The sequence below is a fragment of the Etheostoma spectabile genome, chromosome 5, assembly GCF_008692095.1.
Source record: "Etheostoma spectabile isolate EspeVRDwgs_2016 chromosome 5, UIUC_Espe_1.0, whole genome shotgun sequence".
NCBI lineage: Eukaryota > Metazoa > Chordata > Actinopteri > Perciformes > Percidae > Etheostoma > Etheostoma spectabile.
Window position 1 is genome coordinate 7,304,307 of NC_045737.1, and position 25,438 is coordinate 7,329,744.

Below are 25,438 nucleotides of genomic sequence, written 5' to 3' on the forward strand. Positions count from 1 at the left end.
TCACCATATTGTTACAGTGACATGACCAGCTGACGCACATCAGAGCTGTGCAGAGAGCTGCGTAAATCGGCGGTCGATGTTTGCCAGACCGCATCGGAAAAAAGTCTATCAGTCACTTTCACCCAACTTTGACAGTCCTGTATCATTAACTGGTGAGATATAGTTGTTCAAATGCATGCGCAGGGCGATCATAGCAGGATAACAATGGGCAAATCCCGACTTCCGATGTAGACAGGAAGTTTAACACAAAGTAACAGAGTCGGTGCCAATTGTTTCCAGTTTACGGTCGGAGCACTTGTTTACTAAAAGGTAAATTCTGTATAATATCATTGACACATTTATCACAGTTTATATGTGTTGGTAAAATAAGATATTGGATAGAAATAAAAAAAAAAAAGCAGGCGTGTCACCCGAGACGTTTTACAAGTGCACCTTGTTAACTCAACCAATCAAAATCGTTCTTGGAGACTGCGAAAGCGATTGTATTAAGCCCTGAGTAAAGGCGTACAGGTCGCTTTAACCATTAACCTCAACATTTGCATGTCCATTGCACATTCAGATCACAATTCTATTGCGTTTAGACTAAGTCAAATATTATATATTGCTATAGTAGGATTTGGGTTGGTCGTGCTCATGTTAAACGAGGCGGAATGGATGTGTACGTAGACAGCCTGAGAGGCTTCGCTTGGGGTACAAAGACTTATGTGTGTGGACAGAGCCAGAGGAGGAAATAACGAACTGTTTTCCGAGATATCCTCAAATAGCTGTCGTAATCGGGTTTACTTTTCTACAGAGGTGAATTAATTAACAAACGGCGTCGTAACATCACAGCGACTGTCAGGCTTGGACTGGGCGCCACATTATTATCCTTAACGTTAGCGACTTTAGTTTGTAGCTAAGGAGTGTATAAACTTAGTTAGCTAGGTTGCCGTTAGCTAGCTAAATCAACGCTACGTGGTGGTTGCTAACAAGGAATTTAATGTTAAGCTACAGCGCTAGCTAGATAGCTAAAGGCAACACAGCTAACATTGTCCAACATTTTGTGCTAGTTTGAGATGCTTGTTGACTAACATTAACGGTTAGTCCAGGCCAGCGTTAGCTATTGTTAACGTTACCTGCCTGGAAACACTGGTTGAGCAAAACGTAAGAGCTGTCAACCAGTCTCTCATCTGCTAACAGTCATTTAACAGTGAGTGACGTTAGCTAGGCTACCTGTACTCCTAAACGTTACATTAGCCCTGATTATTGATGAGGCTATTTTTAGATGATTCCAGTAAACAGATATTGGTGCCAGTGCAATTAAGTAACGTTAGACGTCAACGAAATTGTAAACGTGTTGAACTCAACCAAATTCCTTTTTATAACTACAAACTTGTAGCTAGGCCTGTATTTGCCTGTTATAAACATTAGTAAAGCTCGCCAAAACAGAGCTAGGTTAAGTGTCAATTTCGCCTAACGTTACATGTCAGTCAAACTATTATGTGTCATTATTAACTAACGTTACACTTTGTCCATAGGCCTCGGTAAAGCCATGGCAGATGAAAACACACAGTTCTGTGGAAATTGGTAAGTATGAATAATGTACATTTGACAGACAAGCCAATGAAGCTTCGCGAAGCATTGAAGCCTTTCAGCAAATTGGTCCTTAAAACAATACATTTCTTGAGGCTTTATGTGCTCACAAAACCACCCGTTGGTCAAAGAGTGTTAAACAGGCAGATAGGAAAAGGCAGGAAAACAAATCAATTTTTATTTAATCTATTCATAGTCTATCAATATATTGTCTATTTTCAGACAAGTAGGCATGTGCTTGTACAACATTACTGTATCTGTCTTGTGAGTAACGCATCAAATGTGTGAAATCAATTTTTTGGTAAATACTTGTTTCATAATTATGGCGACGGGCAACATTTGCAGGGCTGCAGTCAAGACCAACTTAATCAAGTACAAATCAAGACTAAGGCAGTGAATGTGCGTGTGTAACTAGGAGGGGGAGACTTTATTCAGGAACAATAATTTGTGTAACTGTGTTAGGACTTCGGGCATCATCAGTGACGCCATTTTTGTTAAATGATACAAACCTCGATTTATGCTTCACGTTAATTTTATTAAGCTCTATTTCCCCCGTCAAGATCTGTTCCCCCCCCCTACCTAAACCTGAACCAAACCCTGACTGTGGATGGGGACTGATCTCGACTGGGGAACAGACTTTGACACAACACCAAAAAAACTAACCACACACGCTCTGAAGCATTGGCACATTACGAAACATTGCTTCAAGTGATCATTTTAATATGGTGGTGAAAACAGGTTTTCATCATTTTCTTTAACTTTCTAGCAAACATGACATTCCAGAGGCTAATTTTACAACCCATGAGATCCACTGCCGAAGAAACATTGCACTGTGTGATGTATGCCAGGAGCCAGTGCCCCGGTCAGATCTGCAGGAGCACAAACAGCAGGAACATACTCAGGTAACATCTGAACAGCAGTATGAGAGACTTGTACGTAGACGTGTGCTGCTTTAAAGGGCAGGCCTAATACTAAAAAGTGAAAAAATTATGTGTTATCTGCATAGCTTGGAAAAGCCAATCAGTATGTGTGAACATTGGTTATTCTGTCCCAAACCCAGAAATCAGTAAACTGATTTTTGTGATTGTTATATTTCAGTTATTTATCTTGAGTAACTATCCATGTGATAAGGGAGCAGGGAAGGATTGTAAAACTCTAGACTCTGTGGGAGGAACTCTTGTATTTGTGGACATTTTTTACTCTGCCTTATATTAATTCACTACATGCAACACCTCATTGTGCTTTATTGCTTATTTAACAATCCATTTGATGTAGGATTAAGTACCATATGTATTGTCAATCAGTTACTGATGCTATTTCTAACACGCCAACAATAAACTGGCAAATGCACTCTGTGTCAATGGAAAAGCATTTTAGTAACCTTCAATCCTCACCTAAAAAAAAGAAACTAATGTCAGACTGTTACAGGATTGCAACTTTAAAATCAGTTTCCCTTTCATTTTAGATTACATGCAAGTGTGGTTTGAAGATTGAGAAGAATATGTTGATGTTCACCAGGTATTTCTGAAGAACATTTCTCTTCCCTATTCTTATTATCTATTCCCTGTTAATGTTAAGCCATCTTTATTAAATCCTCAAATTGTGCTTCATTACAATTGTTTCTTTCAGAGCTCCGAATGTTCTCAGCGGCTGGTCCCTTGCCAATACTGTGACCTGGAAATAGTTTTCTGTCAGTCCAAAGAACACGAGGATTATTGCGGTACACGCACTGAGCCCTGCGCATTCTGCAAATGCAATGTAATGTTGAGGGAACAAGCTGTGCATCCGGTCTTATGTGGAAGTCTTACACCGCCCCAAGAGAGGAACAACAGCCGCACAAGTCGCAGTCCAGTAGAACCACAGCCTCCAGGGGCATGGTTTGAAGCCCACTCCATCCGAAACCTCCTAAGAGCCCAAGAGAGAGGCCCAAAGAATAATAACATCAGTGCAGCGGAACAACAGGCATTTCCCCGGCCGTTTGATCCCAGGGTATATAACACTTCAGGGGGACCTCAAGGCCCAGGAGACTGGAAGAATACTGCCCCGATGAATACATTTAGCCACTGTGAGTTTATCAAAGACCTGTTGATTATTACATTTCTTGTTGGGGAAAAAATGCCCAGCCGGCTCAATTATTTTAGTTTAATATCTAATTATGTACTGGCCAAAAATGTACCAATGTAGTTTTAAAAGACTGTAAAAGCAATTTAAAGGTTCCTTGTGGAGTTTTCTTGCAAACAAAACTGGGGTACACACGTGTAAAAACATTGCTCCAAGCACCACTAATGGTCAAAAACCCCACAGAGCACCTTTTTAAACTTCCAACTCTTCTATAGTTTGACATCCTCTTTTCACCTTGTTAAAAATCACTCAATTTGAGTTACACAGAAATATATCACTGTAAATGTTACTTTCAAGTTGTTCTTCATGTAAGGCCATCTTTATAGATTTAATTAGTTTTGCAGAAAGAGGACATGCAGTAGATGCCCCTGGGAAATATCTTAAATCAACATTAAAATATCAATTTCTGTCTCCTTTAATGTACTTGTAGTTGCAGCTAAAATTGTTTTCTGAAATAACTATGATACATGTTTTCTTGTAGTGCTGGGGCAGAGGGATTTTCTGAATAGCAGCACCAGCAGTGCGTGGCCACAAAGTGAACTGACAATGGGTGACGATTCATCAGGCCTGGACTACATGTTGGCCCTCAGCCTGCAGAGTGATGGAGAATCAGTGGCTGGAGGCATCGAGGGCAACCTGTGGAGCGGGATCTGGGACCACAAGATTGGGAAGACGTCTAACACCTCTGTAAACTCTCCATTCTCGCCGCCCAACAACAATTTCCCAAACTTCACTACAGGCACAAGTGCTGTCCAGGAACACGATCAAGCAGGTAAAATAGTGTTGATTAGAGAACTTTGAGTTAGTCTGTTGTCAGTTTTTGTTTATGATTTTTAATGATTTTCACAGATTCCATGCTTCCTTGTGAGTTTTGCGAAGAGCTGTTTCCTGAAGAGGACCTCATTTTGCATCAGGTTAGAGATGTCATTGTATTCTTTTGGTTACACTGTTGCTCTTGGGGGTTGACTCATGACTCATCCAGCTGAATGAATGCGTATTAAGCGATCTTGGCCGATATGCATTTAATTTAGATAAATATTTTTGACAATGATCCTTTACATTTGTGTTAAATCATGAGGCATGGTAGAATCTAATCAACTAAGAGCATGCCTACAAACCAATCAACCTCAAAAAGGGGTGACTGATATGGACAAAGGCTACATTAACAATACATTGAGAAGAGGGCTAAAAAAGATTGTCATGTGTCACATTTATAGACTTGACTTTATAGACTTCATTTAGTTTCTTGCTGATGCTAATGCTAGTTCTCCTTAAAGAAACACATGTCTATATTCAAGTAAAACATACATTTAATATTAGAAGAAAACTGGAGAGCATATAGTATAAAAGTTCAGGTCGGTGCATCATATCTGCAAAATACAACCATAACCTGATTGACCGATATAACCAGCCGAACAGACCCTGTACACTCTCTCTGCTGAATTTAGGATTACTTGCTGATGTTTTGAAATATCTTAACCTGTTTCCAGCCCCTCTTTCAGTTTAAGTTCCCTTAATGTTAGGCAGACTTGCTGTGATCTACTTACTTTGTCATGCTACTTTTGGTTTATTCAGTTTTTTTCCTTCTCCCTTCCCACCAGGATTCTGCGTTGTAAAGTTGTTGAGAGATAAATCTGACCAGTGTAAAATACTCCATAAGCATACATCAGACATGACACAGCATGCAAACATTTGCATACTTTACTTTGTTACTTTGTTTAGACAGTTCCCAGTCCAGTTACAGCCTTTACCTTTTTGAACAAGAAAGAGGCTGTCTTCTCCATCTACTTAGGGACACGATGGTTACTTGTTGACTTCACAGAGACCTCAACCTTTTTGTATACCTTTCTTCTATTGGTTTCAGACTGGATGCAGCCCCGCCTCCGCCTTTGCGTCTTACAGCAAGCAGCCCTTGTCTCCACCTAAAGAGGACAGGATGAGCAGGAATGCTTCAGGGCTGATGCACAATGTCCCTGACACACTCGCTTCAAACATCCCCACTTTCCCTCGATCAGTCTCCCCGGCCTCCTACAGTCCTCCAGCCAGTCCACTAGAGGGCGATGTGGTCATTCCATGTGAATTCTGTGGTGTCGCTTTGGAGGAGGCTGTCGTCTTTCACCATCAGGTATGTCAGTAAGATAGCCAGTGTAAAATGAATGACACACCTCAAGTGACTATTTAGTTGCCTTTTGAGGAAAGGAAATTATTTTGAACAGAAATCTTAAAAACGTGGCAATTAAACATATTTCAAATAAGTCTTCTATATAGAGCTCCACATTATGATAAACAACCAGCCTGTTAAGATCTGAATATGTGTTCATGAATGATGAATATTCAACAAATGTGTGGCAGAATAAGAGAAATAGATTGCTTCATGGCTAATGGCCCATTTAATGTGTTTTCTTATATCTAGGACAAATGTGATATGCGTCCTCAGACTGGCCCTCCACTGAATAATCTAACAAAAGCATCCGTCAAAAAACCACTGAGCCCTGCTCAAGACGCCGTTGGTCAGATGTCGCCAGATTTTAAAAGGAGAATGAATCCCCAAGGTAATGAATGGAATTTATTTTGAAAATTAATAAAATGATACAAATTTGATTAGCATTGTTGGAGAGACCCAAGGTTTTGTAATTGGTGTGTACTGATAAAAAGAAAACCTGTAAAACCTAAATAACATGACACGCTCAAAGCTAGTTTGTGTGGCTATTTTTTGGGGGGAGTTTTGTTGAAGTGCTGAGGGTTTTCTATTCACTTTCTATTCAATATTTAATCGCATTAATGTCATAGTTAACTCGCAATTAATCACACATTTTTATCTATTCTAAATGTCCCTTTATTTCTTTTTGTCACATTATTTTTTTTCTTCTCATTTAATGCTCTTATCAACATGGAAAAGTGGATTGGCTTGCATTGTGAAAATGTTTTTTATTTATTGACAACAACATTGGCATATAGCTTACTGTCGTGTTCAATTTCACACGTAACATTCTCACTCGGAACAAATAATCTCTCACACAGTGTAACAATGTCCATCAAAAAAAGGGTGAAAAAAATACTTTGACGAGGGGGCGGAGATTTCGCATCAGCTGTGTGCTTGGTCATCAAGTGGTATTTCAGACTGGACTTGCTGCAATGATAGCTCAGTTCACAACGACAAAACGCACACATCACTTTGGTCTTGTCAATGGAACCATTCGGCAACTTTTAAAAAGTAAACTTTCCATTCAGAATCTTATTGCCATCCATTTCGCCGTTTTGTGCTCGCCATCCACTCAAAACGTAATGTCACTACTCTTTGGCCGGCTCAAAAGCCTAAACAAGTGTGTGTGGCGTGCCTGTTGTTTTCGGTCTAGCTAGGTCTGGTGTTGTAGTTTTTCTAACGTTACTAACTATAGTAACAGCAAATGAAAAAACAACATAGTTTTTTTGGCCAAAAAGAACATTGATCTCGTGATTTAAAAGAAAAATGACAATGTTAAAATGGGCTTGCGTTAACGCCGTTAATAACATGTTTAACTGACAGCACTAGTTTGTTTACACATATTGTGTGTCTGTTCCACATATAGCTGACTTCTCAGATGGGGACTTAGGATTTGCCAGAAACACACCACCAGGACAAAACCCAAGGGAATGGCAGAGAGGATACATTGGACTACCAAGTCAAAGGAAGACATCCAACTGTGATGCTTCTGTAAAAAACCGAACTCTGCAGTGCAGGGAAGCAGAAGGAGCTCACTCATCTTCCGGGGACACTGAGTTGTCTGGCTATGCATATCTAAAGGGGTAAGAGCAATCATCAAATCATATAAAGACTAATTTTTGAATGTAATTTGAATAACTTAAAGTGGCTATATGTCACTTTCAGTTTGGGTTGTTTCTATCGGCCGCTTTGGACAAAATCCGTAGTGCTTTTACCTCGTAAAGGTCTTTTCTATGCAGTGATTTATTGCCCACTGTATTACAGAGTTAGCATTACCGAGAGGTCATATAGTCACTAAGACTATATGAATATTTATCTTGAACATTTAGCTCTGCCAGAAAATCATTCATCTACAATAAGAGAATATGTTACATTTGCATTGTTGCATTTCAAGTGTTGCATGCGGTAACTTACCCTACTTTGGATGTACCGTGAGCTAAATCGGGTAATGTTATCACTGCCACTGTGTCACGAGCCAAAGCATTGAGATATTGTTGTAGCAACCAACGTAATGATAACTTATATAGCCCATTTCATGAAACCCAAGAAAACTTCAGACACATCCAGAAGGATAAGGGAAAAGAAAAGAGTAGGCCAACACAAACACGGACTAAAAGGAATAAAAAGTCCACACCAAATGTAAGGGGGACCTAATTTGATGTTGGCTACTGACGTACAACCACATTGCACATTGTAAAGTTATTTTATGAATGAAATAGACATGTTACATACCTGAGGGCCAATTTGGGAACGTTTTTGAATCATTTAAAGTTCTGTAATTGTCTACATCTGTTGAAAGCCTGACTGAGATTGACTCAATTTTGCTTGTCGTCTTTCACTTTCCCCTTTCCTTTCTGTGATGGCGCTGCCCCAGTATTAGCCATAACCGCAGTAGATACCTTCCGAAATAAAATAAAAATACAATTAGGTCTACATAAAGACAAATCCTGCTACCTCTTACCTGCGTACCCACTAATATTGTTAAACAACTAATGTGCTTTTTTGTAAACAGAATGTTAAAGTATGTTACTCATATTCTGATTTGAATGTGTTTGTCTACCAGAGTACATCTACCAGAAAATAAAGAAGGGAGAGGGAACAGAAGAAACTCTTTGACAAAGGTAACCTTCAAGTTTAAAAAACAAAAACAAACATCTCTCTCCTGCTTTGATTACAGCACAACTACCTTTCTCACCATCACAATATACTTCAAACCTTGTAGTACATTCCATTCTCAAAATATGTGCACAATTTAGATAACATTTCAAACTTCTTGACGTAGTTCTATTTCCAATAACCACCTCTTTCCTGCAGCCAGATTGGATTAAATACTAAATACTAAATGGATAGTTACTCAAGATAAATACAAAATACACAGTGGCACAGAGTTAGTCTTATTAGATGTAAAGACTTTTATATAGATGGTCTTTTTGGCAGCTTTAATGATCTTACTAAAAAATGTTAATTACAATGGTCAGATTTATTTAGATATTTTCAGGTCCATCCCTTTATCCAAACATGGAGTTGAACCTTTCCAGCCTTACCAGCAAATTCAGAGTTGGACTATATCATTACAAACTCCTGTGCAGTGTAAAGGCCAGATTTCAGATATATCCAACACAATCTTTTCTTTTCAAAAGGGGTCAGTAGATAAGATCAGAACTGATTGGGCTGGAGAACTTGGGATGGAGATATCTGACGCAGCCTGGGACTGTGCTCAGTGTAGAGTCAATGGCACATCTTCCTGTGCCCGCCTCAACCTGATACAGTTTAAAGTCTGTCACCGAATTTATTATATCAAATCAAAACGGTCCAAAAAATATCCAGACATAGATCACGCTGTGATTCTACTTCAGCAGACATGGCTCATATGTTTTGGACTTGTTAAAAGACTTTTGGTCAACTGTTTCCAAAACTCTAAATGAAGCATTTGACATCAATGTGAGACGGAATGCAGACTTGGCCATATTTGGTGTATAAGTAAGTGATGTCTTAATGACCGCTAATAAGCTAAAGGCGTTTGCATTTGGCTCGTAGAAGGACAGTGCTGGAATGGAAATCTCCTCAACCACCAAATGCGTCAGTCTGACTTAACAACCTAATGCTATTCCTGAAATTAAAAAAATTAAGTATTTCTCTAGAGGATCAATTGACACATTCCATATATGGGATACGTTGTTGTTGTTGTTGTTGTTGTAGTACTTAGAGAAGCTTAACACCCTGTGAGGCCCTAACTGCTTTGCTCAGTATGCACAGTTGCGTTGTCTGATACCTGATGGGAGCTTTACACAAGCATATGTGACTTTTAAGGCAACTCAACACCTTTTTAGCTTTTGTAAAAGTATTTCCAATTGTATTCTTCCATTTGCAGTTGCCCAAGAAGCAGAATGAAGAGCAGCAAGAGGAGTGAGAGCAGGAACATATGGAGAAATACAAAAACCAAATATGCTACTCTGCTTTTCCTGTATCTTCTTGCACACTTTAAAAAAAACAAAACACATACCTATCTGATAAGTGCCTGTCTGAGTATTAGTTATCATGCAGTTTATATTTTAATGAGTTTACTCTTAAAATTGAAGTACGTAATTTGGTGTATTAATGCATATTCTGCTTTATTTCAGGATTAGTTTCAAATGTATTTTTAATATCTAGCCTCAAAAGATAAATTATAAAATGGATTTTATTTGCGCTGAATTTGATTAGTTTCTCTTTTTTTTTTTTTTACCGTATAAGTCGTGGCGTGGCTTAGTAAGATAATTGAGAGGATCAAACAGACACCTGGCTTTATCGGTGTGCATTTGTCTAATTTAATCTTGACCTTGTTACTTCAGCCAAGGACATTTTGTTTTCACCAGGGTCTGTCAGTTCTTCAGGGTCTTTCACAGTGTTCCCATCAGTTTCTGCATCTTTATGTAACCTAAAGCACTTTGATAGATTATTTTGTGAAAAAAGGACTTGAGGAATAGATTTGATACATTTATGCATCTTTGACCATGAAAAGAAAAACTGTATAATTGAACATTTGTCTTTTTATATTCTTCAGTAATATTTAGATTTTTTTTAAAATCATAACTATAGAATTATATGTGTGGTGTTACGATAAAATGGCTTTTGAAGCAGTGTCTCCTGTCCAATCTTCTTTTAAGTAGTATGAACAATTTTATGTGCTGTTCCTCTGAATAGGATCTAAGATTGATAAGAAGTATTTTGTGTGTAACATAGGGTCCACTTTAGCAATACATATCTGTAAGACAACCTTGTGCCACAGGTGGTGGAACACTTTCAACTAAAGACAACGCCAGAGAATTTCCCTGATTAACATCTGGTCGTCAACCTCAACTAGTGGGGAGCAAATAATGAGTGAAATCTCCTGGTGTGGTGTTTGGTTGGACTGGAGGCGTCCACGGCACATGGCTGACTATTCCTGTTTAAGAACAACTGTCTTGATCCTCTTTGTCTTGTGTGGCTATTAAATGTTTAATGAGGACATTCATGGCTTCAGTTTGTATTCTGTCAGTGTTGTTTCATACATCTTTATACATCCAGCTCACCTCATTTTACCGGTCATAGTACCAAAACTATAAGTAAAACTTTAAATTCTAATCTTATCACGTCCTCAAAATGGTCATGGTTTTGCATAGTAAGGGATGTAAGGGTAGTGCACCAGACAGTATTCGGTTCATATCTACACCGATGTAAAACAAAAAGGAGATCATGGAAAGAAATGTCTCTTTAAGACCAAACATACAATGAGTGAATATGAGCAATACAAGAAATATGATATAGGCTGGATATAATTAAACCTATTGTCATGTATATTATGTATTGACTAAATCAGGATAATTTTGTAAACTCTGATAGTGTGTCAAAATAACCTAGACATTGTTATCTGGGAATTTTTTTGCTGATAAATAGGTGTTTCCTGAGAAAGGGAAAAGGGAAATAAAAGTAACATTGTATGGATGCATTTCAAACTGGGCCGTTTGAAGTAGTCCACAAGATCATGTTTTCAAATCATCAATGCAGTTTCCTTTGGGACTGCTGTTTTCTTTTAGAAATACTGTGGACAGGCGGTCGCTACCATCTAGGATACTGAGTACACTTAGTTCATGTCCTGGATTTATTTCTGGGGATTTTCTGTCTACACTTAAAATCATTTTTAGGCCAATTCCAGTATTTTCACACTATACGTTTACATTTGAATACGTTAAGGACAAGGATATAAATAAAGAATTCAGTATTTTTCCACTGCAACTGTATTGCTGGGTTCATAGATTTCAAACAGCACTTAGGCATATAAGGACGTAAAAGGCTATTGCATTGTTTTCCAGGTTTATCGTTTCCCTACACTTTCCTAGGACGTTTCCCAGAAAGAATCTAGTAGGCTACTAATTATAGGGAAATTAGAGATATTTTAAGACACTTATTCAGTTGGTTGTGTTGAGTTTATAAGCAGTTCATTTCTAGAGGAATTTCCTTGGCTATAGACTATGGTAACGTAATTTATCAGTTGACAATTACTGGAAAACGCCAAATACGGTCTGATTTCTTGAAAGTGTTTAGTATTATAATGCCTATTTGTTTCCACGTAAATTAAGGGGTAAGTAGCTAAAAGTGGCACGGATCACCCCCTATACATGGACGCTGTTTTGCGTTTTCCCACAGAGCGGCGCGCTTTGAATGAGCGCCGGGAGAAGCCGGCGACAGAGAGGGGCGGGGCTTACACCTTTCAGTGGGAATCCTCGGTTCAAAAAGCTGCCAACGTCCCCTCGTGAGATAGTGTGGGTCTGTTTCTGCTTTCACTGTGACTCGAAACGATAAAACCGGACCGAAATATGCTCTCCATAAACGGGACACGGGTTTATTTTTGTTGACTCATAGGAAGTTTCTGATTCTGACTGCGCTGAAGTTCGAGACAAACTTAAAAAAGAAGAAGACACAAAACAGCAACAAGTCGTGCAGGTGGTAGACCACACGTTGACCGGGGAGCCAGATCACATCCAGACCTTCTCGTCTCACCTGAGCCCAAAAAGAAAGATTCAAATGTCCGTGGAGAGTTACTCGGCGCTGGATGAGTCCTCTCTCCGAGCCTTGGTGAGTAGCTAGATGATGAGATGCTCTGAACTGCGGTTGTATGCTACTGATGAAAGTTAACCACTGTGGTGAGACTGCCAACGTTACCTGCCTGGGGAAAGACAGCCAGCCAGGGGGTTGTAAAATATAGCCCAGCATTCAGCAGTCATATGCTTATCGTCATTCCATCGTTTGCATACATCATATGAAGTTGTATCAGACAGGTTAATTCCTTTTAAGGGGATGGAGTCTTATAAGGAAAATAAATGTAAATGTCTCATTAAGCTGGTATATTTCTGTATCGTTACTACATATGCCAGTGCACCATAACAGCTTAATTTAAGGGTAGCCAACATGTTTATCCATAATACCATTTTTCATTATGTTTTTTTGCCAATCGCTCTGTGATAATTCACGTATGTCAGTTAAACATAAGACAATACTGGCAGGTGGTATATGCACACATGCTTCTTGTTGCCCTGTATGAGAACTGATACATTGTCCTGTCACTAACGTTTGATTGCTGACAGATCAAGACATTTGAAAAAAGGGTTTGAGAAGTTTAAATGTGTATTTTTTTTCCACCATTATTTTGACATTTTAGTGGAATGGGAAAAAAAGAGGCAGGGGATTAATGAAAATAATTGTTAGTTGCAGATTTAATGAAGTGTGTCTGACTGTAAGAAGGCAGGTGAAGGGGGAGTTTCAAAGTGTGACTTGTTTGGTGGTTTTGTGAGTGCAAACTTGAGGGGAAAACCATAGGTTGATTAATCATTTTGATAATCGCTTACCCGTTTAACTAATTCATTAACCAAACATGCAAGGATTAAAAAAAAAAAAAATAAATTAAAATGATCTAGTATCTGGACTTGTGATCGAGTACAAAAATCAAATGAATTATCGACTGATCCACAAAGAAACAAAAATTTGTAGCCATAACTGACTGGAGAAAGCATTCATTTGAGATGACACATATCAGACATATCTCTATTACAAAATAGTGTGATAGAGTAATGTTCTTTTAGAAGGTGAGTCACAGTAACGTTCTACGTCTTGGTCGTTACTATAGTAGACATTATGTCATTATGTTAGTGTGAGCAACAAATCAGTATTGATAAATGAAAACATGTAAAAACAGAAGACTTGTGGTTCCCAGTCACATACGTCATGTCTTAATTATTTCCTGAGGCAGAGGACGGTGAGACACCCGGCTGTCTGACATATATATATTATGACACCTGTAACACAGACACATTTACAAGGACGCATGAGTCAACCTGTTCCTATTTGGACATAGTTACACTGGGTGTGTCTAAATCACAGTAATACATAATGCAAACAGCTCAGTACAGGAAACAACTGTGCAATACAAGGGGTGTACCATTCAGAAAATGTAAATATTCAATCCCGATTTTTAGGCTGACGATTCGATTCAACATCGATTTTCGATTCAAATAAAACATTCACAGTATGTAAACTTTTTCCCATATACTGTGTGTGTGTGTGTGTGTGTGTGTGTGTACAATTTTTTCTTTTTATTCATGTAGATTTGTTTGTTATTTTAACATCCTTGTGTGTGTGTGTGTGTGTGTGTGTGTGTGTTGTGTGTGTTGTCTGTAAGCTACTGGGACCTTGAATTTCCTTTAAATTAAAGTATCTATCATGTGTTTGCAGTAGACATATTGAATTAAATATGAATCGTTTTTTGGAACTATATGAATCGATTTTGAATCGGAAGAGCTTGAATCGCGGTTGAAGTATGAAACGCTTTTGTTGCACACCCCTATGCAATACCGTCCTTGGTGTGTTTTTTATTTTTATTATTCTAGAGTAATGACTACTACAAATGACTTGGAAGTGTCATTAAAGTAGGGGTAAATACTGTGAAGTTTTTGACCAATTGCCATTTTAATCTACATGTGATCTGAACTCATTATTCTCATCACTTGCTTTCCCAAGACTGTGCCCGTTAAGAAGAGGCCAATCCCAGAAAAAACATTTTGATTTCTGTTCTTATAGATCAGTAAACTTACAAGAAAAGGCTGTTTACTTTGGATCAAGGCGGATATAAATGTTTTCTTGACCTGCCTGAGACTATTTAAACTATTATTTACCTAAAGTCTGGCCAAGAGCTTTCATGTCATGTCTTCTCATCATTCTCATAAAGGCTAACCTTATATATCCCAAGTTACATTATTAAAATAGTGGAAGGAGTATAGGAATATATCAAGGAAATCATATTTCTGTCAGTATACTTTACTTACTATAGCATTAGTTGCTTTGATGAGTACATTTATGAGTTTATTTTTTTTTTGTGGGACAAAGCAGGAGAGAGTCTAACTTATTTTTTTAAAATTATATTTTGGGGGGGATTTTCCACCTTTAATTTTTGACCGCTTGACAGCTTGGTGAGAAAGGGGAGAGAGAAGGGGAAGACATGCAGGTCTGCACGTCACAGGTCAGGTTGGAACACTGGACCTCTGCGTCGAGGCACAAACCTCTCAGTACATGTGCGCCTGCTCTCCCGCTGAGCCAACCCGGCCACACAGTCTCAATGAATTTAAGGAAGGACTCACTGGTCGCTACAGATTTGGGCAGTGGAAAGAATGAGGTCATCTCAAGTTCTTTGCTTTACCACTTGAGTTTTTTTACACTGTGTTGTAGATTAATATTTAATTAAGTTGAGCTTCACATTTATGTATGTACAGAGGACTCCCTTTCACTTTTTTTATCTCAGTAATACTTCTGATAAAACTATCGAGCTGTGTCTGGATCTTCTCGTGTGGCCTGTGTCCTGCGAGAGCTCGCTGTGAAAATGTCGGCATTATCAGCTGCAGCTCAAGCGGACGTTGAAATTCATGGGGTTTTATTTTCATTTGATGCTACTGATTACTGAGCTAGATCTCTACTTAGCAGTAGACTCATGGCGCTGAATCCCTCCCTCACATGTGACCATAAGGTCACAGAGATCCCACATTTTCACTGATGATGTTTGCGGTGACTCGGGTGTCAGGGTTTTCCACAGTGAACTCAGAGGAAACAAACTCTGATTAAACTTGTTGCTCAGACGAGAAGTTTATTTGGGGATGTGATGGAATTTAAATTCAGCTCATGAATGACATGAATGGAGCCTTTTGTGTTTAGTTTTTATTAAATCTAGTCCCTGTTGAAGAGCTGGTAATTAAGAAGATTTTTTTTTTTTTTAGGACACTAGTAAAAGATGATGGACATTCAGAGATGCCCAGGCTTAATTAAACAGTTAATAAAGCTGGGTGGAGGAGCTTCTACTAAACAACAGTTGGATAACGGACACAGACTCCAGACACTTAATGAACTATACAGTCAGACGGTCATATGTCAGCCTCTCTAATCCCTTCTCTACACTTCTATTCAAAGCCCAGGCTTCCTTTTATATTGCTCATTTAATCCCCTCCATGGCAACCAGGAAAAGCATTTTTCTTTTCTTTTGGCCACCACAATTATTTAAATATCCACAAAAATAATCAGTTGGTGTCCCACTTTCTTTTGGAGAGGATGTTTGTTTCGGGTCATCTGTCTCAATGGTGCTTTAGATCCGCGGATACAAAAAAACAAAAGCTGCTGAGGCCAATCAGAGAAAAGCTCTTTCTAACCAAACCACTCCAGCCACTGTCACTTAAAAATAGATTGTATCAGCAGAGTAATTGCCAGCTCGGAAGGGGATGATTATCAGTTGTTACAGCCCTGAGTCTTCTGTGCGGCAATAGCTTCCTGTGTGCAGGTTACAAACCTGAAGGACGAGCCGTGTCTACAGGCGCCTGTTGTTGTGGCACCTGTTCACCTGCCAACTAGGCTAAGATAAGGTTTAACTTAAGCATCTGTCAGCCACACCTAATTATCTGAAATCCCCTCAGCTGCACTGCATCATTGAAAGAATGCAAGGAAAAGTTCAAATTAGAGCCTGACCGATATATCGGCGGGCCGATATTATCGGCCGATATTAGGCATTTTCCGATCTATCTGTATCGGCATTTATAATGGCCGATTTAAATAATAAAAAAAAAAATCATCAAAATCATTTGAAAATAAATGAACGATTCTGATAACTGAATATAAAAAAAATAAAAACGGTCAACCATGTTATGAGCGTTGGCGTTGCATAGTGTGTCCACCAGAGGGCGCTCTACAACGTCCCTGTTGGCAACACTGATTTTCTTTTTTTTTGTTAATGTGTTTTTGTTCAAAGGACTTTAAGTTTCATGTCTTAAGTTTGTATTTTTATACATTTTATTTATCAGAACTTTAATATATTTTGATGTTCCTCTGTTGTGACAACAAAACTAATTATTATCATATTATTTTAGTGAGAACTCTACTACAAATAACTAATGTGTTTATGTTTTGTAACGCGTTTTTGGATTTTTTAAAAATATACGTTGGAATATCAGATTTTTAAATAACCAAATATTCGTATCGGTATCGGCCTTAAAAATCCTTTATCGGTCGGGCTCTAGTCCAAGTGTGACATACAAGCTCAGAAATGTCAATATACGTGTGAAATGTTATTATTGTCTCTTACAGTTTGTGGTCTGCATGTCTGCCTTTTCATTTCTGAATTGGCATGACTGCTGTGGACATTTGTGTCAGTGGTGCCTGCTGGGCTGATTTCACATGCTGGATGTCTCGCATAAGGATTTGTAACTTGTCTTGCCAGCCCTGTGACCGTCCTTTCTCCCTGGTGAGCAAGGAGCATTCACACATGTTTAAAATAGGGCGATTTCACTCTGTGGTCCGGCCCCAGTGATATATGGGACCCCTGGGCCTTCGTTTTATGGCTCTCTAGACCCTTTGTGCGTTGACAAGGGCTCAACGGATACAGTCTGAGAGGAAGAATGGGTTTGTTTTGTGGGCTCTCAGTAAAGTCCCTGATTCTCTCACCCCCCAGAGACATGATCCAAAATGTCAGACTCATCATCAGGAAAGAAGAAATCGGAAAAACGATGCCGCATTATATAACTTGAGACATTTTCAGATTTTTATGTTGCCACTAACACTTGAAGCAGGATCTGTATTTGTTTAAAAATGTCTTCTTTATTTTAAATTGGCACCTAATGATGATGATTGAACAATTGTTTTGTCAGTCACAAAAAAACAATTGCCTTTCCAAATTGTCATTTTTTTTAGGCGGACGTACCAAACCTTTGCTGCTTCAACTTCTAAAGTGTGAAGATTTGAGGCTTCCTTTTGGCATACATGATAGGAAACTTAACGCAGTTGGGACAATTTGTCAGACAAAACAGAACATTTGAAAATGTTATTTTGGACTGAGGGAAATGTCAACAGGCCCTAGTAAATGTTTTCATGCTAATCAAATGCGACCAGTTTTAGCGGAAACCGCAAATTAGCTTGTAGCGTGCTTGAGCCGTGTTACTGGATACAGGTTGGACTGCGTTCGTGGTTTGACTGGTCATGACTGTTTTCCCAAGATGCTGCCTGCCTGTATACACGAACGGTTAGCTAGCAGTTTGCGCTAAAACTGGTCACCATCATTTAGCATGAAAACATATCCCAGAGAGCTGTCCAAGTGTTATCAACCCCTAGGTTCATTTTGCGCCAGAATTGTCCTTTTAAATATCGAGACAAGTCATTCATTGAAGGAGCATGACTATGCAAGACTTATCCTGAGTCTTGTCAACAATGGTGAAAACCATTTCTCTGTCTTCAAAGAGGCTGCAGAGTGTGTCGGATACAAGCTGTTGCATGCAACAGATCTTCCTTTGTATACAGCTCCACCACTCCTTACTACACACAAAAGAGAGAGTCGGGAGAGTTTTATGCTCCTGACCCTTGACAACACCTGCTGCTTCTGGGTTCATGCTGGCGGTTGGTGAACATAACTGCCTTTGACCTCAGTGGAAGTTTACAGGGTGTTTCTCTCCCCTTGAAAAAAAAACAGTAGTACAGGCGTTAAACTACCAGCACAGCGTTCGTAGTGTACACCTGATGTGTTCTGCTTAGTTTCTCATCATTCTCACAGGTATTTACACCCTTCACCTTTGCACAAAACCTTCCCGTATGACTATATTTCAAAGGTGTCAGCGAAGAGGGAAAGGAAGAAATGGGCTGTGAACAATTCACCACCCAGAGCAGCTTTTCCTTCTAAACTGACATAGCACAACTTATCTACACTGTTGCAGTGACAGTATTATGTTTATCGCAGCAACAAAAGCAGTTTAGTTCCAGCCTGCAGACTTCAGCCTCTGACAGGGAATATCCAAAACACGGCCACTGGGAGCAAAGAGATAAGGACTCACTTGTTTGTTTGATAAAACAGGAAACTTTTGTTACTGGATAGTGCTATAAATAGTTAGCCATGGTTGGCTCTGAAAGGATGAGAAAAGAAAAGCAGTGAACTTTGAGATGGTGTCCACATCCACCAAAGTCTATTTTTGGTCTGTGGCCTTTAAGTAGTTTGTTACTCTGGAGCAATAATTCTGATAAGTGGGGCATGCGTTCAGATGCAATTCAGCAAACATTTACTCCATGTTTGAGGTTGAAATTGAGTTCAGTGTGTTGTATTTACTCATTAAAATGAATACATATTGTTGTTATTTCATTTTTAAATATACTTAAGCTGACATTTGAATAGGAGGAGCAGTATTTCATAAATGAACGAAATACCAGGCAATGTTTTGTCATTTTAAAGTCATAAAAGAATAATGTGGCAGTTTAACACTTAGTAAAACAAACTAAGTACTAGTAAAGTAAAAACTACTGATAAGTTGATATGACTTGTGCCAGCGCAGTAATGTGATTACGTTCTGACAGTAAGTGAATGAAATGAACAGTTTGGGACTGTTAGAGTGTTTCAAGGGGTAAACCGTATTTGTTACTGCTCGTGCTCCTTATCTATGAAGTATGCAGTCCTGTAGTGAGGAAACACATTGAAAATTTTAAAACTCATTTTTTTTATTTTTATAACAGACAGTTGAACCAATGTGCTAACACCCTTAGGCAGATATGCCTGATTCCCTGCAGTTTTCTGGAAATTGATTAATTAAAGATCAAACATGTGGTGCATGACAAAGATGACCACGCACAAAGGTAAAGCCCCCGATAGGCCGCTCACTGTCATTTTAATGATGCTATGACTTTGTTGGCACGTTTTTATGTATCTTGGCACATTACCACCGCTGACTGTAAATCAATAGAATAGCAGGAGGATGTGAATATTATTGCCCTTGTTCACGTCAAAACAGAGTCAGTGATAAGATATTAGGCATGATGCAGAAACAGCCTGTAGTTATTGAGGGAGGCCAAAGAGTTGCAGCTTGACAAAGGGAGGCGACACCAGCTGCTACTGCTGTAGAAAGGTGACTTCAATCATATGATATGTGCAGCATAGACTCACTATATTAATACAGTATTGCCACAATGCTAAGCTAACCTGGGCTTGTATAACACAGAAACAGAGCTTCTAAAGGGTAACCTAGCTCGTAACATTAAGTGAAAATGAAACCTGTGCTTGACTGGATACTTTCCTGTCTAAGATGGGTTGCGCTGTGTTAAACTGACTCACCCAGAAGCTGTTTCAATTCTTACTCTGGAGCCGGGCCTGCTTGCTTTGATGACCACGCCGTCTTGAGCGACCTCTGCTCCGGGTCTGCTTTTCAGCATCCTTTGTTTGCGTCCGGACTCTGTGAGCTCGCTCTCTGTGTTTTGTAGTTCAGGTTTATCAAAACTAATCCCATAACTTCCTGAAAGACCTAGACTGATATCATAACAGTGTATTCTGCCTTGATAAATGGGGGTTTATCAATGATTATTAAACAAGGGGTGGACCAACTTTTGTGAGGATCAGCTATAGACCAGACTGTCAGAGCTGCTCTGGTATTTTGGTCTGTGTGGTAAGTGATCCAGCAGAAAGGGTGTCTATCACTGAGCTCCATCTGTCTGGATTGTCATAATGCCATAAGGAACCGGTCCGAATAAAGGATTGCAGGTGGTCTCCTTTATTACCACCAGGCGTCTCTGGCTAGAGAAGAGTTTGAATGCTTGAAGTGCTCAGTTTTTTAGTGACACCCAAAGCTGCTGTTTTCCAGGTGTTTTACACTCAGAATGAACACTTTTCAGATGTGCACAATCTGCATTGTTGCTGCTGTTGCAGTGGTCTTCATGCTTATCTATAATGCCCCAATGTGAGCATACTTTCTTCACTCATCAGGACTTAAAAATCAAATTGAAGATTCTGTGTGCTTAAGTTGTACAAAAGTATGGCACTTTAACCCGACACTTGGTTAATGTCCACTTTAGATCAAATGAGGAAGCTTTTTCTTTCAGGGGAAGAGAACATTGTGACTTACATAATTGAAGAGATGCTATTAAAATGACTTTGCTGTTTAGCGCCCATATGCTTTGGCCAAACACAGATTCTCACATAATGTAGCTGGCTTTGGCACAGTTGTCTTCTTTATTTAAAGCTTATTTTTGGACATTTTTAGAAATTTATTGACAGGACAGCTGAAGAAATAAAGGGGGGCGGGGTAGAGAGAGGGGGGGGAACAACATGCAGCAAAGGGCCGCAGGTTGGAGTCTAACCCGGGCGTGGCTCTGGTTTATAGAGAAAAAATAGTATACAGGAAATGGCATGCAGCATTCTGCAGGATCAAACATGTTTTGGGTTTACTGCCAAGTCACCTACTGAATTAAACCACTAAAAAAGATACATGTGTCACATTTCACAAGCTTAGGAAAGGATGGCACTTTTTTACATGGGAAATAAAACAGATGAAAGAGAAATAGATAAAGAGAGAAATGTAGAAACACTGGTTTTGGCCTTTTCTATGTTGAGTCAGGAAAGAGACATTTCCTGAGATCTACTAGAAATCGTCCAGCGGATGTTGATGTTTTGCTTTCCAGACCACTCTTGTTAATGTTGGGGCATTCTTGAGATAATAACAGCTGATCTGTTAACATTTGTTTGGTTTTGTCTGTCAGTATGCGACTCTCACTCCCGTTGTAATAGGTACTGTGGAGTCAGCATGGCTGACTCATATGGATCTTTAAAAACAAACTCTTTGTACTCTGCAGCCTCCCAGAGTGCTTTGACCCCCTCCTGTTTCCTCCTGCGGGATATCCCTCTCACCTCTAGGTCTGTCCTCATTAAACTAAAAGAGACGGTCACGCAGAGCTTTAGTTTGGCCAGTGGTATCCCATATTTGGGAAAGATTCATCATGCTCTAGCTGCTGTTGAGAACCTGGCTCTGCTCACAACCCAATGCTAGCTGAAGTGCAGGATCCAATATTTTCTTTCTTATCTTTAGTTTTGAAGGCTCCTTCCAGCTGAAATGTGTAATTCTGTATCAGATCTTCTGCTCATGATAATCGAGGATACTAACAAAATGTGGACAGCTCCCTTCTCTGTGTGTTTCTATGATTGGATATCATAACTCTCAGTGACCTGAGCTGCAGCTCGGAAGCGCGTGTGCGCGTGTGCGCGTGTGTGCGTGCGTGCGTGCGTGCGTGCGTGCGTGTGTGTGTGTGTGTGTGTGTGTGGCTGTAATTGGCCAAAACCTCTTATGGAGGCAGCTGATCCACCAATTTGTTGTTCTGTGGACGATTAAAAGAGAGGACTTAGATATGCGGCAAAATTGGAAATTACTTTGAGGTCCTGCAAAAAGCTGAAAGGTCAATATTTTGCAGTTAAGATCAGAGCAGTGACCATTGAAGTGTGCACTTATTATCCATATGTGTGTGGAGTCCACTGCACTAGATGTAAGACTACTATGAGCATCTGTCAGAAACATGCACGTGACTGAGTTCAGATCTGACTTCAGTGCATTATTATGATCTTACAGGACATAGTTGATGCCTGTAAACCCCCCCCACCCCCACCCCTTTGACCCACATGCATTCCTCCATGCGTCCATTCTTTATGCCTGCTACCTCAAGTGTAAACGGGACACTGTTTCCCTGGTCTGCTCTGGGCCTCTGTCCTATCATCTAGTCATTGATAAAGGTAACCCTTCCCACAAGAGCAGCCACACTCACAAAGAGCACATTGCCACATGTGCAGTAATCTCTTTTTTTCCTGGCTTGTATATTTCACAGGTACTCCCTCTCTTGAGACAATGAAGGCTCAGTGTGCACTGTAGCACAATGAGTTTTAACCTTGAATCTAGTTAGTTTCTTTGTTAATTTTTTAGCCGAGAGGTGACTGAAACTCCCTCCTCTGAGAAACCAGGACTCCCATGCCTTGCAGGGCTCTCATGTATCCTGATTACATTCCCATTTTTGAGTGAGTGGGGTGTGCCGGCCATCTGTATGCTTTGCACTGTTTTCCTGGGGCGGTGAGAAATAATTTATAGGCTTCCACCTGATTCCGATTGGAGTTTTGCTTCCTAAGCAAGGCAATACAGAGATTTAAGGGTGATACAAATATTTTGAACTTTCTTACCCTTTCTGTCTTTCTTATCTTTCTTTTTTATTTGTGTCTGTCTCAATGTCCGTACCAGTCTGGCTTCCTCAGTGTCAGCTGGTAATCCACTTGAGCTCTGCTACCAGGAGTGTCCCGTATGTCCTTATAAGGGCAAACTCACTTGTGGGTTTGACACTAGTGAGTTTGAAGCACCGATCCAAGCTGCCTGGCTACACTCTAACCTTCAGCCTGCTCTGGAAATTATTACTGTAGCTCATTTCATGCACAAACACAGAGTACCCCCTACCTCTCAGGCATACCCATGAACGTCGACTCGCGCGCGTGCAGAAAGTATACATACTCCTTTTGTGTCAGACGATTTGACACGTCATAGTTTACAAAGTAGTGTCAGGTACAAAAACAGCAAATAAGACAAGCACATGCACACCCACCAGGAGTCAAAAGGTTGTGTGTGTGTGTGTGTGTGTGTGCGTGTGTGTGTGTGTGTGTTGTGTGTGTGTGTGTGTGTGTGTGTGTGTGTGTGTGTGTGTGTTGTGTGTGTGTGTGTGTGTGTGTGTGTGTGTGTGTGTGTGTGTGTGTGTGTGTGTGTGTGTGTGTGGTGTGTGTGTGTGTGTGTGTGTGTGTGTGTGTGGTGTGTGTGTGTGTGGTGGTGTGTGTGTGTGTGTGTGTGTGTGTGTGTGTGTGTGTGTGGTTGTGTGTGTTGTGAGAGACCTGGCCTATGTAAACCACCATAGAATGCATGTGTGTATTCAAAATCTTGCAATACTTGACAAATAAGCTTTTTCTGTACCTGAAATTGTAGCAATACAGGGCAAAATATGATTCAAATACAAAACATATCCAATAAATAAACAGGACTGAAAATCTGACTGCTCTCAATGCCAACTTTTACCCAAAATATGTATTATAGTACAATATACTGTATATTATATGTACTACCTTTTCAGCCCAGTGTACAGAGACTTTTAATCCGTGTTTCAGTTGCTATTGATACATGTTCTAATAAATGGAGTAGAATAAAGGGGTGTAATCAAGACAAATCTGAACTTGTAAACCATTTCTTTCCATTTTCATCAGTAATTTAGCTGAGTGGCCTGATTTGTTTCACTTCCACAGGTTTAACATAATTCCATTTCAGTGCTGCACCCACAGGTAGTGTGTGCTCTTAGCTTGGTTATGGACGGCAGACCCACTAAATAGCAACGCTGTGTATTTTAGCCACCTAAAGAACCTTGAGATCTTGCCATATTTGACCACTTCTGAGGCTATTTCCATGTGTGTCACAATAAATTAAACCAGCCTCACAAACTCAAAAATCACATTTAAATCTGTTTCATGTGTAGCAGATGGGTTCAGAGGGTGTTCCGGTCCTAAGGAGTGCGTCACCAGCTGGTCGGGATTACTGCTAAACCATGAACTCTCTAATTGGCTGTGATTGATTGAGCTGCTTCAGTCGAATGTCTTTGGATAGGTTTGAGGTTTTTTAAAGCATAGAAAGCCGCTGCTCGGCAGGAAATGACCAACAGTACAGTACAGGCCTTTGCAGGCCCGCATGTGAAACATTAAAATGTTTTTATGTACCTTGCTCCTCACCACAGTATGATTCCTGCCAAATAAGGTAATCATTTTCTGGTTTTTGTCGGCGAGTAAAAATAGTTGCGAAGACACATCTGGAAGCATTGCCTTGAAGAAGTTTGTACAGGGTTGTCTTTTCTTTCCTCATAACCACCTCCTCCATCCTGTTCCCAACATTGTATATCACCGGCTGAGTCAGGTGACTCTGCCGAGGCCAACAGGTGCGACAGCAGCTTCCTGACATCTGACACCTATGACACCTACTTTGTACAGCAGACCAGACTGTAACATGACTTTCCTCCCGCCATCATTAAAGGTGCTGACGTCTCGCTGATGTCTCGATGATGGCATCACTTTCAGTAAAACATATTTGTGTGTGTCCTGTTTGTTATGTGTTATTTCTGAGTCATACATCTGTTAGCAGTAAAAGCCTGAAAAGCTTTCTGTCTGGGTATAACGGCTGCTCTCTTGGTGGTGGTGGTGTTGTTTTGAGCCACGGTAACAGTTGGTTACCCAGAGGTTTGTGGCTTGGTTTGAAAATTTCCGTTGGGGACGGTCAATGGTGTAAGGTGCTGTCACTGTGTAACTGCATTGATTTTTATTTTTTTTCCCTCCTCCACCTCTCCACTGACACAGTTGACTCTCTGTAAAGACCACTGTCATGTGGAGGTTTTGTCAAATGGACTCTGTTTCTTAACAAGTCTGTGTTTCTGTCTCTGGTACTTTTAACGGTCATGCTGTTTTCCTTGGCAGGCACCCAAGTTTAAGGTGTGTTTTATTAGCTTGGGTTACGCCCATTCATTGCCTTCCTGTGCAGGGAAGTTATTGGTTGACTTTTATTTTCCCCTTTTCAAATACCTAAAGGAAAAGTCAGTTACAGTTGCTGGATTGGTGCCAATTAAATTTAGTGTACAAATCCAAACTGACTCAACATCAGCAGCCATCTGTGCACCCATTGGTCCATTTAAAACTTCTTA

At 39.9% G+C, this 25,438-nt stretch overlaps 2 protein-coding genes across 2 annotated transcripts in view; both read left to right on the forward strand.

The window, feature by feature from the left end:
- The first annotated feature begins 635 nt into the window (after nt 1-635).
- On the forward strand, nt 636-10,885 carry trafd1 (TRAF-type zinc finger domain containing 1). The gene is given in 13 exon segments (XM_032516221.1): nt 636-690; nt 1,518-1,566; nt 2,339-2,474; nt 3,038-3,071; nt 3,074-3,090; nt 3,202-3,637; nt 4,175-4,465; nt 4,543-4,607; nt 5,558-5,818; nt 6,107-6,245; nt 7,263-7,479; nt 8,460-8,517; nt 9,768-10,885. Coding segments are annotated over 13 exon segments (1,782 nt in total). The 5' UTR covers nt 636-650; the 3' UTR covers nt 9,807-10,885.
- Nucleotides 10,886-12,115: 1,230 nt separating this feature from the next.
- The window catches only part of smtnb (smoothelin b), a 49,153-nt gene continuing 35,830 nt past the window's right edge, over nt 12,116-25,438 (forward strand). The window contains 1 exon segment of the mRNA XM_032515896.1: nt 12,116-12,490. Coding sequence (XP_032371787.1) covers nt 12,440-12,490 — 51 coding nt within the window. The 5' untranslated portion in view covers nt 12,116-12,439.